Source organism: Sardina pilchardus, chromosome 12 (assembly GCF_963854185.1).
Source record: "Sardina pilchardus chromosome 12, fSarPil1.1, whole genome shotgun sequence".
Taxonomy (NCBI): domain Eukaryota; kingdom Metazoa; phylum Chordata; class Actinopteri; order Clupeiformes; family Clupeidae; genus Sardina; species Sardina pilchardus.
Window position 1 is genome coordinate 24,446,529 of NC_085005.1, and position 17,127 is coordinate 24,463,655.

A 17,127-nucleotide genomic window follows, 5' to 3' on the forward strand; every position below is an offset into this window, starting at 1 on the left:
GCTTGCTTTAAGCAGTGTCAGTAAAACATGGGGGGGAGGGGGGATCCAACTGCCACACCCACACGTATTGTTTTTAAACCACAAATGTTACGTTTTTGACTAGACAATGCGCCACAGTCCAAACCACATGGATAAACATGTTGTAGCGTCACCTCAGTAAATAGACCTCTGAAGTTCGCCTTCACAAAGGAACCAAAGCTGCCATCTTTGCCCATATAAAACGAGATCCGGATGTTAATTGAAGCTAACTACTTATGGCATGTTGCATTGCAAGTTAGATTTTTGCTACCCCAGAGCTAAGTTGCCGTCTTAGCGTACCGAAGATCACAGTACCCACTCGAAGACAAGGGATAAAAGTGGGCTTAGCAAAATGTCATTTCAGACTTCTTGGTCCCTCCGGGAGAGTTTAACAGGTGCGACAATTCAAAATCCCCATGATATTTTCCTATAGGAAAAATCGCAACATACTACAGGTAGATATCAAAGACGGGCATTTTCTTTAAGGCGAACTCCTTAACCAAATTACACTGCCACAGTCTCTCTTTCTTGCTTGCATGCTTGCGATGTAAATTCCCAGTACTAGGGGCTGTTTTCTCACCTGGCATGCTGGTGAAGGCCAAGGCAGGGTTGGCCGCCGCGGCTGCCAGAGACTCCTGCTGGCTCTGCCCACCTTGGCCCGGGGTCAGAGGGCGCTGGTTGTTCCCCGCACGCATCACCTGCAGGTCAAAGGTCACATTTTATTAACATATACAACGATATTAAGGACTTTTTAACAACTCATGACCATATACGTTTATTTTGGAGACAGCAGTTGGCAAAAAAGCACTGGCAGTTATCTAAAACACATTATCACAGAGTGAACCCCAATTTCCAGAGGTAACTTAACAATAGGGATGTGAGAATGAAGTCAACACGCTAACGTTGAATTGTTAATCACTGTTCCTGCAACTTAGCACAATGTGCACTTTTCTTCTCACACGGCCACAACCAATACACAAGCCAATTGATTGGCATGTTTGAGAAGGGTAACGGGGAGGGGACACTTACAGGAGACCTGTTATTTTATTATAACAGAGAAGTTTTTTAACAGGGTTGAACATCAGTTTCAGAGAGTATGGCGTGCTGTTCTCGGTATAGATTAATAAAGCCAAATGCAGAGCTCAATAATTACAATAAAACGCCCCCAGAACGCAAACATTTTTTTTGATATAAGGATAAAATTAAGAATAGTCTAGAAAACAGAAATACCAATGTATGTGATATTTACGACATAGCTAATGCATTCACATAGGGTGCCTCTCAACATGCCTCCTCGATCCTCGATGCTCGATCCTCGAGGGGCGTTCCCACTGATCTATAACCAACACTGGATAGACTATCCCATTGTCCCCCCCCCCATCATCATTCTTTATGTAGATCAGTGAGGATCGAGGCCCGAGGAGCGAGGGAGGACGTATAAACGCTGCATGAGAGGCACCTATAGTGTCTTTGCAATAGTATCCATTCGTCATGCACGCACCTGTGGCTGTCCAGGCTGTCCTTGATTGGACGCCTGCTGGTTAGCCGAGTGATTGGCAGCTGCAGCAGCCTGTTGTTGGAAGAGGTTGGCTGGGTACACACCCCATGGGACTCCGTAGTACTGCGGCGGCACGACAGTAGGACCTTGATTGGGGGTAGACATTGAGTTCACACCAGGAACGGTAACTATAAAGATCACTATGACAACATGAGTGTCTGCACCAGGGCTAAGGATGGGCATCGTTAAGATATTATCGATATCGATGCCATTATCGAGTCTGCTTATCGATGCGATTCCTTATCGATTCCCATATCGATTCCTGTACCATCTACAGAACATTTAAATACAGTATATGGCTTTGAGAGTTGTTGGCTTTGAATGTATTGAATGCTTTTATATTTCTAAAAAGTAAACATTTCTAAAACAAAGCTTCGTATTGTAGCCTAATCACACTGAGTCGTGTGTTCAAGAGTAGCTTAAACAACACGTCATGGTTTACATTTTAGGTCAAATTGAGTAAATTGTACTCATCAAAAACGCTCAAAGATTGGTGGGCTGCAATGCCAGGGCCATTTCTGATATCAATGATTCAACAGGTGTTTTTAATTCGTCTCTCCATGGGATCATAGCCGACGTGGTGCGCCTTATGCAAAATCTTGCATTACAGTAGATCTAGCCTACTGTAATGCAAGATTTTGCATAAGGCGCACCACGTCGGCTATACGGCATATTAAATTAAATCGGTATAACTTTCTGCAGCACGGAGCTGTGTAATAAGTAAACTCAATTGCGGTTCTGTTGTTTTCAAAATCAGTATTTTCCATAGGTTCAACTTAATGCTTATTCGGCTACACACAATTGCTGCTGCATTCGCCTTATCATGCAGCAGCAATTTCATCATAGGCTACCACAATTTTGTCAACTGTAATGTCAATATACAGTGAAACAAAGCCTGTCAAACAATGTGCGTAAATGTTTTATGCCTAATGAATCTTTGAAGTCCAAATGAAAGAAAATGTTGCTGCTGTTGCTAAGATCTGTTACAATAAATCGTGACTTAGGCTAAGCATAATGACAACGGAGTTTTGAGGCTCTAGGCTATAACGTGTGCAATGAAAATATAAAGTGTGTTGCATTCCATAATTCTTTTCAAAGACTAGGATTAGGCAGTCTCTGCAGTTTCCATGAAATCCAAGTCGTTAGTTGTTTTAAATAACATTTCTTCTAGCCATAGACAGCGTTTAGGCAGCTTTAAAATGACTTTGGTTTAGCCCACGTTATCCACTGTGAAGTTTCATGCACAGGAACGCACGCACGCACATTGAGTGCTCACAGGTTGCATTGATGGCACCAAATTATAATTTCCTGACTGGGGAAACCTTTAGTTTATTTTTCTCGCTGATATAGACGGTTCACTTAATTTAAAGGCAATTGATGACATAGCCTGATGCTAGCACTGGGATGTTCGTAGCCTACCTTGAAAGCTAGCCAGCTGAGCTGACGTTCACAAGTCAGTTCGGCTGTTCTGTCCTTCTTCTCTACGTGATTTCTAGTTGTCCATGCAGAAACTCCCTCGGATAGCCAGTTAACTTCGTGCATATTCTCTTTCAGAGTTTAATCCAGGTTTGATGTAAAATAATTTGAATAGCCATTTATAAAACACGTAGTGAGCTAAGTTCGGCTAGGCTGAGCCCTAAATAAAAAGCCTGTTCATGATAGCATAGTCAACACTTTGCCATTTTTGCCAAACAAAAAAATAGGCTACAGCTAGCAATAATGTTTTGATATAAGTCTAAGCCTGCCGTTTTGCAAACTGTCAAATACAGTGCACTCCTGGTATTTAATGCCATGGATGTTGTTTAAGTGCTTGAGCATGACAGAACAGAACGTTCAGAATCGTTAAGGGAATCGTTAACGTGTGGACTTGTACGATTCCGATGGATCGGAACGTTCGGAACCGGTTCCAAACCGGATCCTGGAACCGATTCCCAAGCCTAACCAGGGCTATTCATTTGGCGGACCGTGGGCCAAGCCCGGCCCGCTAGGTCATTTGTACTGGCCCTTTAAAGAAAATGTCATGTATACACTGAGGTGTGTTTGCATACAGGAGGTATAGCAGGCTGAGGTGATGAATACGGTTTTGTATGGGAGTGCACGCAAGTTTTAAATGATATCTGATATGGCTGTAGGAGCCAGTACTTCCCTTGTGAACTGAAACTTCCATGTTATGCTGTTATACACATCCACTACCCCTACACACACTGTAACCATTACTTGTTTGATTATAAGGCTGACATGCTCTGTGTGTGTGTGTGTGTGTGTGTGTGTGTGTGTGTGTTGCACTCACCAGCGAGTGTGGCGGCGGCGGCCAGCCCAGCGGCGGTGTAGGGGTCAGCACCAGGGGGAGCGTTAATGATGTAAGGGTTTGGCACAAAGGCTGGAGCAAGGCCTGTGCGAGCAAGAACCCAAACAGGGTTAAGAGAGTCTCAATGAAGCGGTCTCAACAGACTGACACACACGCTCTTTCTTTCACACACACACACACACACACACACACGCACGCACACGAAATCTTCACATATTAACATAGTGTGCCACATAAAATGGATGGTCACAGATTTTTTTCACACATACACATGCTCCACACACTTCCTGCATGGGGCGATTGCCGGGAAAATTTACTTTTTATCACGTCCTTGTATGATGTGAATTATATCATTTTTGTGCATTTTATCATTTATATCATATTTGTGCATTTTTCTAATGTACATTCTTCAGCCAAAAAGAGGGAATGTTCAAATTTCGTGCAATCGTTCACATCATACCATATATCAGATTTTTTTTGGCGCTATGGACGTGATTATGGAAAAAAAACGTAATTTTCCGTGGAATTGCCCCATGCCAACCCTGGTCCCACCATCCTAAACTAGGAGTCTGTGTTTGTGCTTGACACATGGCCTACCGAGGTGTGGTTGTTGAGCAGCGGCCAGGGCGTACTGCTGCTGCTGGGCTGCGGTCAGCTGCTGGACAGTCAGGTGATTGGACCTCTGGAACAGCTGGACAAGAAGAGGCAGAGGTCAAAAGGTCACGTCACGGTAAAAGGTCAAACAAACACCAAAGACCTCAGAGACTACACCCTACGTGGAGATCCTTCCTTTCCTTATCCTCTTCGTCCCGGTTGGGGCATAAAGCCTACCTTACACTGGCAGACTTTAACAAGATTTGGGAAAGGTCCATCTCGAGGCAACTTTGGGTGGTCTTTCATTGGGCATCCTCAATACATGGCCAAGCCAGCTTAGTCTGCCATTTTTAATTTCAAGAGACATGCAAGCTGCCAATGTGGAGATCCACACATTGGCACAAACCAAATTTGGAGGGGGAATACATTTGGAATACTACATAATACATTTCTACAATACAACCGAATGAGCAAAGCATGTGTTCTTTCTTACACAACTAGGAATCTTGATGAGCGACGGACGGGCTGCAACAGACGCCGAAGTGTTCACAGAGTCTTTCAGGGGACTGGTCTCATTTTTTTCAGTGTGCGCACTGTCAGGCGTAGCCAGTGGCATTGATTGTAATGGAGTCTAGTTTTTGCAGCCCACTTCATTTGTGTGCACACCCAATAGCACTGCAGTAAGGATAAGGACAACGCCTACCGAGTACTACTACTAAGTGCAGAAATGCATATTATGCTTATAATTTGTGGAACAACTGAATACGTTTTTTTTTTAAAAAACCTCCCTGCTAAATCAACTCCCTATTAATATTCTGCCTTTTCCATGATATCAGGAAGATAATGCGAACAGGAACGTCCATGCTCCACTCAACTCAATACAAGGTCTCTTACTGTATGTCCAACAAAACAGCGCGAGCGTGAAAGGCAGGCCAGTGGCTTAGGGCGTTACTGCTCACCTGCTGAAAGGCAGGCCAGTGGCTTAGGGCGTTACTGCTCACCTGCTGGCCAGAGTTGTAGTCGAACAGGCCCACGGGGGTGCCGGAGGAGTCCACCTGGATCTGGTTGCCGGCGTAGTCGAACTGCAGCGCCTCCACGCCCCCCTGCTGCTCCATGCCGCCCAGCCCCTGCTGCTCCTGGCCCTGGAAGTCCTCGGGCGCCTGTTGGGGCTTGTTGGCGGCGGCGGCTGCCGCGGCTGCTGCTGCGACGGCTGCTGCGGCGGCGGCGGCGTTAGCGGCGGCCTGGAGGGCGTGGTGCTGGCCCATCATCTCCAGCCCGGCCTGGCTCGGACCCATGCGCTCCACCGCCTCAGTGGGGGACGCCTGCCGGCTACCGGGGGTGGGGCTGACGGGGGGGGGGGACAGGGAGGGAAGAAGAGATGGAGGGAGGAGAGGAGGAAAGAGAGGGGAGAGGGAGGAGAGGGGGGAAAGAGAGGGGAGAGGGAGGAGAGGGGGAAAAGAGAGGGGAGAGGGAGGAGAGGGGGAAAGAGAGAGGAGAGGGAGACAGAGGAAGAAAGCAGGTGGGAAGGAGGAGGAAGGAGGAGGAGAGGGGAAAGGGAAAGGGAGGAAGAGACGGACGGAGGAGAGGGGGAAAGAGAGGGGAGAGGGAGGGAGGGAGACAGAGGAAGAAAGCAGGAGGGAATAGGAGGAGGTGAAAATATGGAAGAGTAAAGATAGATAATGACAGGGATACGCAGAATGGGTGAGGAAGGCAGAAGGAGAGAGAGAGAGATGGAGAATGGAGAGAGTAGAGAGAGAGAGAGAGAGAGAGAGAGAGAGAAAGAGAGAGATGGAGAATGGAGAGAGTAGAGAGAGAGAGAGGGCATTTAAATTAGATCCTTTCCACACTTGAGCAGCTTGCGTCAGGTCTAACGGCCCGAGGCTGCAAGTGAGCACCGTACATCGAATTCTAAAGCAGACATACGGTATTTAGACAAAGAGACGCTCGAGATTAGAGCACAGAACATCCCCGCTCAGCAGAACGCCAACCGGCCCGGCAGGTTCACACACACACACCTATCGGCCCCCTTACAGGTCTCTGGGAAGAGTGGAAACACTGCAGACGTGTAGCGCTTGCTTTTCTCACCTATGAACCCGACTGATTATTCATATGCAAACGATAAAAGAGTGCATAGGCACAAGAATAATTGTAGGTGGGCTCCACAGCACAACCTACTTATAAACTGAGCTACGACTCCCGTTTCCCTCTGTTGAAAGCTCCACATTAACACACCTCTACTCTCTTATCTTGTCCAACTCTCATAGCACCCATGTGTTCACAAACCAATACCATCAGCTTGGAGCCAAAACGAGTCGTTGGGAAATCAGTGGTCAGTTGAGGTGATCGAGGGAGGACGCTACAGAAAAGCTCCTATTTGGTTTGAGATAAAGCTCCTCTTTCGCCTGAGATTGGTTTTGAAGTCATGGCGCTAGCACTTATTCCAACCCATGTAACAATTCAGCTCAGACAAAGCCAAGACACGTCTGACAATAGAAAGTCAAACTTCCTATAATTTCTTGTCTTATAATGTGAAAGCTTTTGGAATATGAATATGCAATCATCGGCCCTTTCCTCCAGACTGTCGTTGTGGTCTATTTTTGCACAGCTTTTGTAGTCCGTTTTGCCTAGGACAGCCTCCACAATTCTGACAGACAGCGCAGAGCGAATGTTTGAGTTTCGCGGCACAGAGCAAATGTTTGGAAGGCCGTCAGGAAGGTTACACTGGCTGGCTGGAGTTTGTGTTTGACATCCAAAGCGACATCATTAGGGCAAGTGATTATTTCTCAAAAGCAATGTGTTAATAGGTGTAAAATATCTCCTAGTAATAAGTCCTGGTAAACAAGATATTTAACATGTGAAAAAGCATCATGTGCAACCTCTCTGACTGCCAACAGAGCTTTTATTGTCAGACTGCCAATGCTGCTTCAACGTAGCGTGTCTGTCTGTGCAGGTATGTACTGGAAAGGTGTTTGGGGGGGGGGGGGGAAACAGTTTCTAGGAAGTGGTCTAGGAAGCGTCAGGGCGCAAAGGCAGGGTATTAAGGCCGTCGCCCACCGGACACGTACGCGGCACGCCCAAAGCCCACTGGAAACGTCTGCCGCGCAGCAGCCGCACAGAGATAGAAAACTATTCTAAAATCCTGCGCGTCAAGCCCAGACCGCCGAACACCGCTGAACGGCGTGTCCGGTGGGCGCCGGGCTTTAGGAGTAATGTGAGGAGTGGGCTGGCCCGTCGCCTTACTTGAAGTCTTTGCAGTCCCGGTCCATGCCGTTGAGCAGGCCTCTCCCGTTGGACTTGGAGGCGTCGCCCTCCTCGCACACCTTCATCTCGGCGCTCTTGTCTTCCTCAAACGGGGACGCTTTGTCTTTGGGGTCCCCCTTCTCTCGGCCGTCTGGGTCCCCGTCTCCTCCACCCTGAAATAACAGGAGGTTCCCGTTGAACTTGTCCATTGACATTAACAATACATGAAGTTGATTCCGATCTAGCCGCCTGCAGCCATTTTAAGCCGACTGCATACGTGATTATTTCTGGGATTCTGATACGTTTTCAACCTGGAATTACGCATGAGCAAGGGTTGAAAACGTATCAGAATCTAAGAAATAATCAAATAAGAAATAACAGGATGTTTCCGTTGAATTTGAACTTGGTTGTTGTTAGGGCTGTGCAATTGACCCTTCCAGAAGTCCCGCCCTCCATAGTTACTGTTGCTACGCCTGTCAAACTTTCGCACCTTGCCCGTCTATTACAATGGAGGAGACACAGGATTTTTTAAACAAATGTAATTTACAAAGACATCGCACCACACTGAAAGCTCATATTTGGTCACTAGCGAGCTACATCTGTCCTCTGTCAACTACAGTTGCATTTTCAGCTCTGAACAAAACCGTTCATGAGTTATTTAAGCAAAAGTCGAAGGTACGCGTTGTTTTCGATGGTTCCTCCAGGCTAGTACGAATGAAACGGGCGGGGGACAAAACTAGCATAACGTTTTAAGCTATACTTCCATAACGTCAATATTTGACAACATAACATGATTGGTACTTCAAATAGGTATTATTTTAGACAGAATTGCTGACGGGCTATACATACGTCTCGTTGAATGTCTGTTAACAACTTTTTGCCGCCATCGTGAAACGTATCTCGCGGTTATGGAAATATCACGCAATATGCAAAATTTAAAGTTAGAAAAATAGGTATTTCAAACTATATCATGTCTTTATAGTTCAACATGTTATTTCACCGTGATTTCACGTGTTTGGGGGCACCACACATCCAAATAAATGCCCTTAATGGCCCACAGGCTATGCAGTCTCCATAGGTTAACATGGCAAAAACTCGAAAGCTTGCCAGGCCTTGCTTGCCTAGATACGGGTTGCTAAGCCACGATTGGCCTGTGGCGGTTTTAGGGCGTGGCTCTGGAAGGGTCAATTAATCCAATTAAGCAAAGACTCATGATTATGACTTCCTGCAATTATTATGAAAATAACATAATCAAAATATAATGACTATTTTGCTACATTCAGTTTCATAACAATGCTCTCCTTTTGTCTTCAGTTGTCGTGTGCATGGACTGCACCAATCAGACATGTGGCTGTCTATTCATCTCCCTGCTGCTGTCTACGTACATCTGTTCTGTAGCATAACTAGCAAATCCTGCACCTTTAGAGGTTATTCTGGGCAATTAACATTTTTGCCTGAAATCCGGCACATTTCCTGAGAACTTTAAACCCTGTGGAGTAGTCGATTGAGCAATGACCTTACCTATGATCCCCTATCCGATAAGAAGCCCTTGTGATTTCGGGTTGTCTCTACTCTACTGACTGCATACTGTACTTGTGATGATGGCTGAGTGAAATCACAGAGGGCGTGGTGATCGAGTCAATGACATTAAACAGGCGGCTCAGAGGAGCACTGCACACAAAGCAGAGGATCCCAGGGAACAAAGGCTGAGAAACTGCACGCAAACGATCTGCGTATACATGTGCTACTTTTGGAGGTTAAGACTGGCTCGAAGGATACAGGGACGGCGACTTGGAGGGAGCGTTGACAGAATGCTAACAGACGGGCGGCGCGCGACTTACGAAGCCTCCGTTGCGGTAGCGACCGTCCATTTTGTCGCCCGGGGAGGAGCTGAGCACGTACTCCACCATGCTCACGCCCAGGCCGCCGCCCTCCGAGCGCGGGGACAGCACCGAGCTGGCGTCTCCGTTGCCGTGGAAACCCTGGCCAGGTCGCCTCTGCACCATAATAGGCTGTGATACGGAGTGGTCTGGAGGAAGAGGAGGAGGAGGAGGAGGAGGAGGAAAGAACAGATAGGGGAGAAAAGGGAGACAAAACAAAGATGAAAAGGAGAGAGGGGGACAGACACAGAAATGGAGGACTCGTTAACAATCTTCTACGATCCGAGACTAGATAGTCTGCGTTCAGAATAGGTGAAGGTATAAATCACCTATTGGCTACCTAAGGGTCAAGGAAAATAAGATGCGAGTGAATGACATGCTCTTACGGGAGGATCCCCAGGCGTTCTCTCTCCACTCTTCCCCCAGTAGCATCCCTTTTCTTCCATCTTTGGGCAGCTCATCTGATTCCCACAGCTTCTTAGCAGGCAGCAGCTTCAAAATAAATCAACAAACAAATAAATACATAAACAAAGAGGAGCAGCATCTTTATTTTGTAATCCCTCAAGGCAATACGCAATAAACAAGCACCATCCCCATTAACAATCTGGTTTATTTCCAGCCAAATTGACATTTCAATATGACAAATTGATTTTCATGCAGATAACGGTTGCAAAAAAGACTGCTACCACAAGCCCCAAAGGGAATACGGCCAAGACGAGCAAATCTAGCGCTGCAGCGTAAAGATCAATGATAAGCCTTAATAATTATTCAGTCCTACAACAACAAAAACAAATGCTTTTTAGGAAGTGCAAGCCCCCTTGGCAATACACCTGGTGAAACTTCAGAGCCAATAAGCTGCTCACCACAGCGTCCAACTCTACAGACGAGCTATTTAATCAGTTTCAAGGAGGAAATATTACCCTTTGTGCAGGAGGGAAATTAATATCAGCCCCGCCACGGAGGGAGGGATGGCTGGGTACACACAATAATGCTGACTTACAAATTATCCTGACCAAGCGTCTGCTTCGCTCTCTCTCACTCGAGCTCTCTCTCTCTCAGAGAGACAGACAGACAGACAGACAGACAGACAGAAACACACACACACACACACACACACACACACACACACACACACACACACACACACACACACACACACACACACACACACACACACACACACACACACACACACACACACACACACACACACACACACACACACACACACACACACACACACACACACACACACACACACACACACACACCCCTCAGGCTCAGCATGCAACCTACCTCGCCCATCCCACGAGACTCCAGAGCCAGGGCCTGGAAATCATAGTTCATCTCGTCCACAGCACGCACCTGGGGAGGGAGGAAACACACACTCAATCCTCACCCGTTTTCTCTTCGAGCACTTTCCAGCTGTGCAGCAATCACCTGTATATGGGCTGCATTTGGACTTTATTGAGTTTTTTACAAGTACACGTACGGCTATGTGCAGTAAGAATTGGTGGCACACGTGCACAAACAATGTTTAGAGTTTTTTCAGTCTTGCTCAGTCTGATAAAGCAAATGCTGCAATTGAGAGCCTGGCAGTATCTTGTTAGAAAGCCTAGGAAGTTTTCCCTTATTGAAGTTTTAAACAGTTGTCCACAAAATGTCTTGCTATTTCTGGAACAAGATGTCTTAAAATAGCTTTGACAATGGCACTAAAATCAAAATAAGACCAAAACAAACTTTTTGTCAGAGTTGAAATACCTGATTATTTCAACTTAAGGTCCACACCATCAACAATAACAGTAGTGATAGTAGTTACTTGACAAGTCATCAGAATCCCTCAAATTTCATATCACATTAATATTAAACCATTTAATAAACATGAGACATTACTTATTGTTGGTCAGTGCAGATGTCAATATCGCTATTGCTATGTCTTTTTAGGTGTAGTTGTAGGTGTAGATTCAGCCCAAGCTATTTGTTTTTCTACAGAATCACATACATCAAAGGTTTGTTATGGTGCCAAGGTTAGGAAAAAAGAAAAACCATGTAAAAGGGCTGTTCTGGCTTTCATTTTGACAAATAACTGGTGCACAGTTACAAGTTACAAGAACTGTCCATTCGCATAGCTTTTCTTTCCTTCCAACCTCATCACCACAACAAACTCTCTGAATCATCTTTGGTCATTTCTTGAGAAGATGAGAGGGCAAAACATGTTGGGAAAAGACCACGATTCCACAGAAGTGGAAAGAAAAAGGTGGGGCTACTCAAACTGTACCTTTTAAATGAGCTAGATGGTGGGCATCTACCCCTCCCCCCCTTGCTTGGTCATTGAAGACATACAAACTTAGCCATTTATACCAGTGGAACAGACAAAAAAAATATATATATATATATATATATATATTTGAGGTATCCAAAATGACAATACAGCCAGTCTCATGGTGATTAAAAGCTGCTTTGGGGATGGAGTAGTCAGCTTTTTATACCCTACAGCGACATGCTGCAGAACACTTCTTTATAACTACAATACTATAAATCAAAGACAAAATACATCACTGGCGTTTCCCTTTCTGTTGGCAGGGTAACGATCAGCCTGCAAGTCTGCCTCATCCTCACCTGCGACAACTCATTCACGTGGCTACAGTCTTCACCACATAATTCTCGAGATGGAAATCTATATCTCTTTGCAAGAAGGCTACAGTATGAGCAATGATAAATCACAAACATCTGCATCCAATTACGCAATTATGCTTGCATTTTGCTCACAATTCACGATTGTACTGATTAGTTAGTCACAACATTCAGAAAATGTATATCCTAAACTATTTATTTTAATAGGATGTAATAGTTCTTAGATATAGACCAGAAGGAGGACCCCTTTGGCATATTAAGCAATCATATTTTTTAAGCAGCTTTTAGACAAAGGGAGAGAAGCCTATATTTGTTTATTGTACTGGGAAAAAAAGGAGTCCTTTTCAGGTGTTGGGCTCTGGTGAAGCAGTGGGCCTAGTCTGAAAGTTAGTATGCTTAAGCTTTCACCATGGGGCATTCTCTTCCATTGTAAGACTGACATGAGATAGCGGTCCACCCCGCTGGCTTTGTTTGATAGGGTAGGGTGAAGCGAGTCAGTGACACAGATGGTTAAAAAAGAAACCAAAACCTCACTATAAGACACATGGCAAGCCCTGTATTCCAAAAGGCTTGTGAATGAGTACAGTGCCTGAACATTCTTTCCTCGACTGACACGGTCAAGTAAATGTCCGTGGCACGATACAAAAACAACTCTGAATATGCCAATATGATCACTACATACAGTAACTAGAACATGTGGTCTGTTGCCATGGCTTCATACAACAAGGCCGAGTTAGGAAACTTCAAACCGCAAAAGGCTTCATCAGCAGCTTAAAACAGAACTACTTTCTTGTGACCAACATCTTCAGAGTCAGGTAATTTTAGAACTTTACTCAGACCTTCATCACAGGCTCAATATTCACTCAGTCAGTCAGTGTTTTGAACTCCCAGTTTAAGCACATTCTTATGGCCCCTGAACCACCCTCCCAGTCATCTGATTTATTTAGATAAACACGAAAGAGCCTGGGAAGCCAAGGGGAGTACTGAGCAATATTTTCATTATGACACAGTGAGACGTTTTTGAGGAAGAACGCTTGTCGCTTCGAATGACACCACAGAAACCATCAGTGAAAAATCCCATTGAGGTCTGAAGTTATTCTGAGTTAGTCTGAAGTTGCTTTGTGAATACCAATGGATCTCAAAAAAGTAACTTGAATGACCTTTCTGATATACAACCCACTGGAGCCACATTCTGTCACTTACTCCAGTGTCAGAGCAAGGGAAATTCTTATTTTACAAACAAGCCGCTTGGGTGTAATGAGAGTGGTAAAAAAAATGCTTAAAATCTTATCGCTGTTCAAACTTCATCAAGGATATCCTTCAAGATATTTCCATACACTAATAATGCTGCACTCCAGAAAACTCGGACATCAGGAGTAGGGGTAGATCGACTTGCCCCGAGTTTAAAAGTGGGAGCTTCGACTTTTGAGTGGCATACCATTGTACTTTTTCCCAGTAGGTCAGAATTCTTGACCTCCGAGTTTGTCTTTCGAGGTTTCTGGAATGCAGCATGAGTGTGGGCTAGACAATGCAGCCCACCCAGGTCATACCTGATCGACGTGGTTGCCATCGCCAGTGGGCCAGCGGTGCTTGCTGGTGGCGCAGCCCCCGAGCTGTTCCCCTGGCTGCCTCTGGAAGAAGTACCCGACGGTGGCGTCGTCCTGGGAGCGGCCGCTGAGGGGTGGCTGCGGTGTGCCCGGGGTGGGGTTGGCCCCCCTGTCCATGCCCTGCAGAGGGTGCGTGCCTCCGGGGACCTGGCCACCTCCTCCACCGACGGCGGCGGCCAAGGAGGCTCCGCTGTGTACCCTCACCCCTCCAGTCTCAGGGGCACCATTCGTGTGCAGCATCCCACCTCGTGTCTCCTGCCAGGCAACGTCATTCATACCTAGGATGCTGCATGGAACGCTCATTCCACGGGGAAACCTGGCGAAGAATAAAGAACAGTATGTTTTTTTTTTTTTGGGGGGGGGGGGGGGGGGGAGATCACTTTTTCCTACATACACACTGAGGGGCTATTGTTCTTTCCTTTCAATATATATACATACATCACTTACATAGAAACACACAATAGACAGAAAATGTTTTAAAACGGCATCCAAGCCAAATATTTAACAATAAAAATGTGATCATTGAATACCGTACACAACCGATTATCTGCCCTCCCAAACAGAACTGCAACCCACCATTACCTTCTGTAAATATTTTCAGGGGTTACAGTCATGGTAACATAAGTTACGACACACAGCTTTTCCTTTGACTAATTTGGAAAACTTGGCCTAGCAGGCCTACACACGTTACACTGTATCTTCAGAATCGAATCTGTCATAATATACCCAATTTAAATCAGATCAAAGAATGTAAGGATATCGTTAGCGCTACGTTTTCGGTATTACTAGCATCAAAGCAAAAAAAGTATAGTTGCACCAGCTCTGGAAAAAGTTAACCATCTACAAGGTCTGAATGCATGTTGACGGTTAGCGAGGTTGGCTAACCAACAAGGGGGTAAAACGCTTTCACGTAAAGCACGCTGTCAAAATGACTAACTTCCTATACGTTAGCTTCAATAACTGTTACAAAGTTCTTTCACAAATGTCAACTTCACTTATATTAGGCCAGTGTAGGCATTCACCATCACTGAAACGGTTAATGCATTACTGTGATATAACCTATTTAGCTAAGGACAAAATATCTTGGTTATTACCTTGTAGCTAAATAAGTAACGTTAACATTAGCTTACATACAATAGTAGCTAATGTTAGCACGGCCAGTTCATCTAGGTATTGTTGGGCTAAAGATTCATCATCTGATCACAAGTTAATCGAGTAGCATTCAAATCAAATCGTCAAAAAGTTAAATAGCCATGTTAGCTGGAAGTCTGCCTGCCGTTGTTCTCCTTGCTATGTGCTAATTTAACTAGATAGGGATCAATGGGCAAATCGGGAGATGGTTCAAAATAAAATGGCGAGTTGGATCTCTGCAGATAACAATTAGCTAGCTAGCTGGCTGGCTGGCTAGCGAGTAACAGATCTATGTTCACGACCGAAATAAGCTTCCTAGCCAGCTAGCTGGCCGTGCTTGCATTTCAGTGTTGTAACGTTAATGTAAGCAGGCGAACTAACGTTAGCTAACCAAGTTGCAAAAGCAAACAAAGGTAGATACCGTGTTGAAAGGATGAACTCAATTAACAACTCCAGGTAGCTAACCCGACCCCACTAAATCATGGTCTTGATTACCACCATAGAGCATAAATGGGGAGAAGAATCGTATTTCCGATCAAAACCTTGCTATGTACATCTTCCAAGCTGACGTTACATCAGCTAACGTCAACTAGCCAGCAGTATTTTACAAATGGCTAGCTAGCCATCAATCTCATCTGGCACGGAGCAGGACAATATGCGTAGCTAATATTGTCTACTTAGAAACACAACTAGCCTCGGCCTGGCTTCAGCCATGATTCTACATATCACATAATAACACAGCAGCTCGGTAGCCAGATACCACTGCAACTAACTACAACTAACGCTAGCCACCAAGCACATGCTAATGTTACCTGGCTAACTGACTGGTTTATTTGCCCTAGCAACAGCTAACGCTAACAAGATACAGAATGAACATTGAAGTTAACGTTTTTAAATGAAGATCCCATTATTCAGTTAGAGTGGTTGCCCCGATTCAAAGGATATCTAACTAAAATGAGCAGAGAATGTAAGCTAGCTTCATGAAAGAATGTTTGTTGAGGACAGTGGTCAACTGGCAAATCCAGTTTAGCTCGATAACATTAGCTTTGAATCTAGCTTACTAACAACACAGCATTAGCTAGTTTTAACGTTAGCTCCGTGGCTAGATTATGTCGGACAGATACAGCAAGCTTTGTTAATAAAACAACGAAGCATCTTACCTTTTAAAGTAAAATACTTAAAATGGGGTATTAAAATGAATCCAATTAAATGCTATTCACATGCTATTACAACATTTCCCTAGGCCGTATGTACAGCGTTGAAAGATAGAGCATCACCCAAATGCCGTCTGGAGAGCATTAACAAAACACCATCGCTGCTGGGTAACTACACCACTCACTAACAACATGGCCCCCCTCCAAGTTCTAAACAGAGGGGCCTTACCCGCTAAACAAAAGGGGGAAATACTCAGCGACCAACGCAATAATCCACGTTATTTCTCTGGAATATATATAATGTGGCACCAGTTAGACACATTCTTACTACTTACACGCAGTATTTTTCGCTGAAGACCGATGTTTTAAATAGACCCTGTTGTCGACAATCCAGCGATTTTGTTTTGTTTCCGTGGAGATCGGTGTTTTAATGATTTAGGTTTGAACGTGCTAGCTATGTAGGAGTTTGGAGTATCACGCTAGTGCCCTCCCCGCAGACTGAATGCATATTGTACGCTAGACCTGCGCACTAAAATGTCAGGTTCGCAGAAACATTATCAATTAACCTGAAGAACACAGATCAAATGCACTTTTTCGCCAACGTGGTCTTCGATCAGCACCAGGAAGAACAAAAGGCCTGTTCGTGAGCATGTGAACTTTGGCGCATCTGCATATCAACAGCTTTTCCTGTTTTAGGTCCAGGCCTGTGCTACAGGCAGTTTAACAAATAATTATCTAAAAAGATGAAGACGTTGTTTACTATCTGTAGCAATACCCATACGAAACTTTGATAAGAGCATATTTACCAAAATGCACACTTGAATAATATGAAACAGGGGCCTATAAAAACTCAGTGTAGTACAATTGAGATAGCTTAAATTAATGTGTTCACATTCTGTGTGTAGCCTGTAATTCATCTTCAATGGCGCAGGTTTGTCGTCACTCATATATGAATGTGAGGTAGGCCTATTGTTTAAAACTCGTTGTCTCACATTAAAACTCG

At 44.9% G+C, this 17,127-nt stretch overlaps 1 protein-coding gene across 9 annotated transcripts in view; it reads right to left on the reverse strand.

Annotated features, from left to right (window-relative positions):
- The window catches only part of pum2 (pumilio RNA-binding family member 2), a 32,676-nt gene extending 15,912 nt beyond the window's left edge, over positions 1-16,764 (reverse strand). For 5 of the 9 annotated variants that reach the window (XM_062551593.1, XM_062551590.1, XM_062551592.1 and 2 more), the window contains exons 1-11: positions 16,131-16,294; positions 13,783-14,155; positions 10,895-10,963; positions 9,985-10,090; positions 9,560-9,747; positions 7,719-7,891; positions 5,480-5,822; positions 4,482-4,575; positions 3,867-3,968; positions 1,520-1,662; positions 598-716 (exon numbers count right to left, since the gene is read on the reverse strand). In XM_062551593.1, coding sequence (XP_062407577.1) covers positions 598-716; positions 1,520-1,662; positions 3,867-3,968; positions 4,482-4,575; positions 5,480-5,822; positions 7,719-7,891; positions 9,560-9,747; positions 9,985-10,090; positions 10,895-10,963; positions 13,783-14,142 — 1,697 coding nt within the window. In that variant the 5' untranslated portion in view covers positions 14,143-14,155; positions 16,131-16,294. Of the gene's footprint in view, positions 1-597; positions 717-1,519; positions 1,663-3,866; positions 3,969-4,481; positions 4,576-5,479; positions 5,823-7,718; positions 7,892-9,559; positions 9,748-9,984; positions 10,091-10,894; positions 10,964-13,782; positions 14,156-16,130; positions 16,295-16,459 lie in introns of those variants that run through there. The other 4 variants (XM_062551595.1, XM_062551594.1, XM_062551591.1 and 1 more) reach the window with 2 other exon arrangements.
- Between the last annotated feature and the right edge of the window lie 363 nt (positions 16,765-17,127).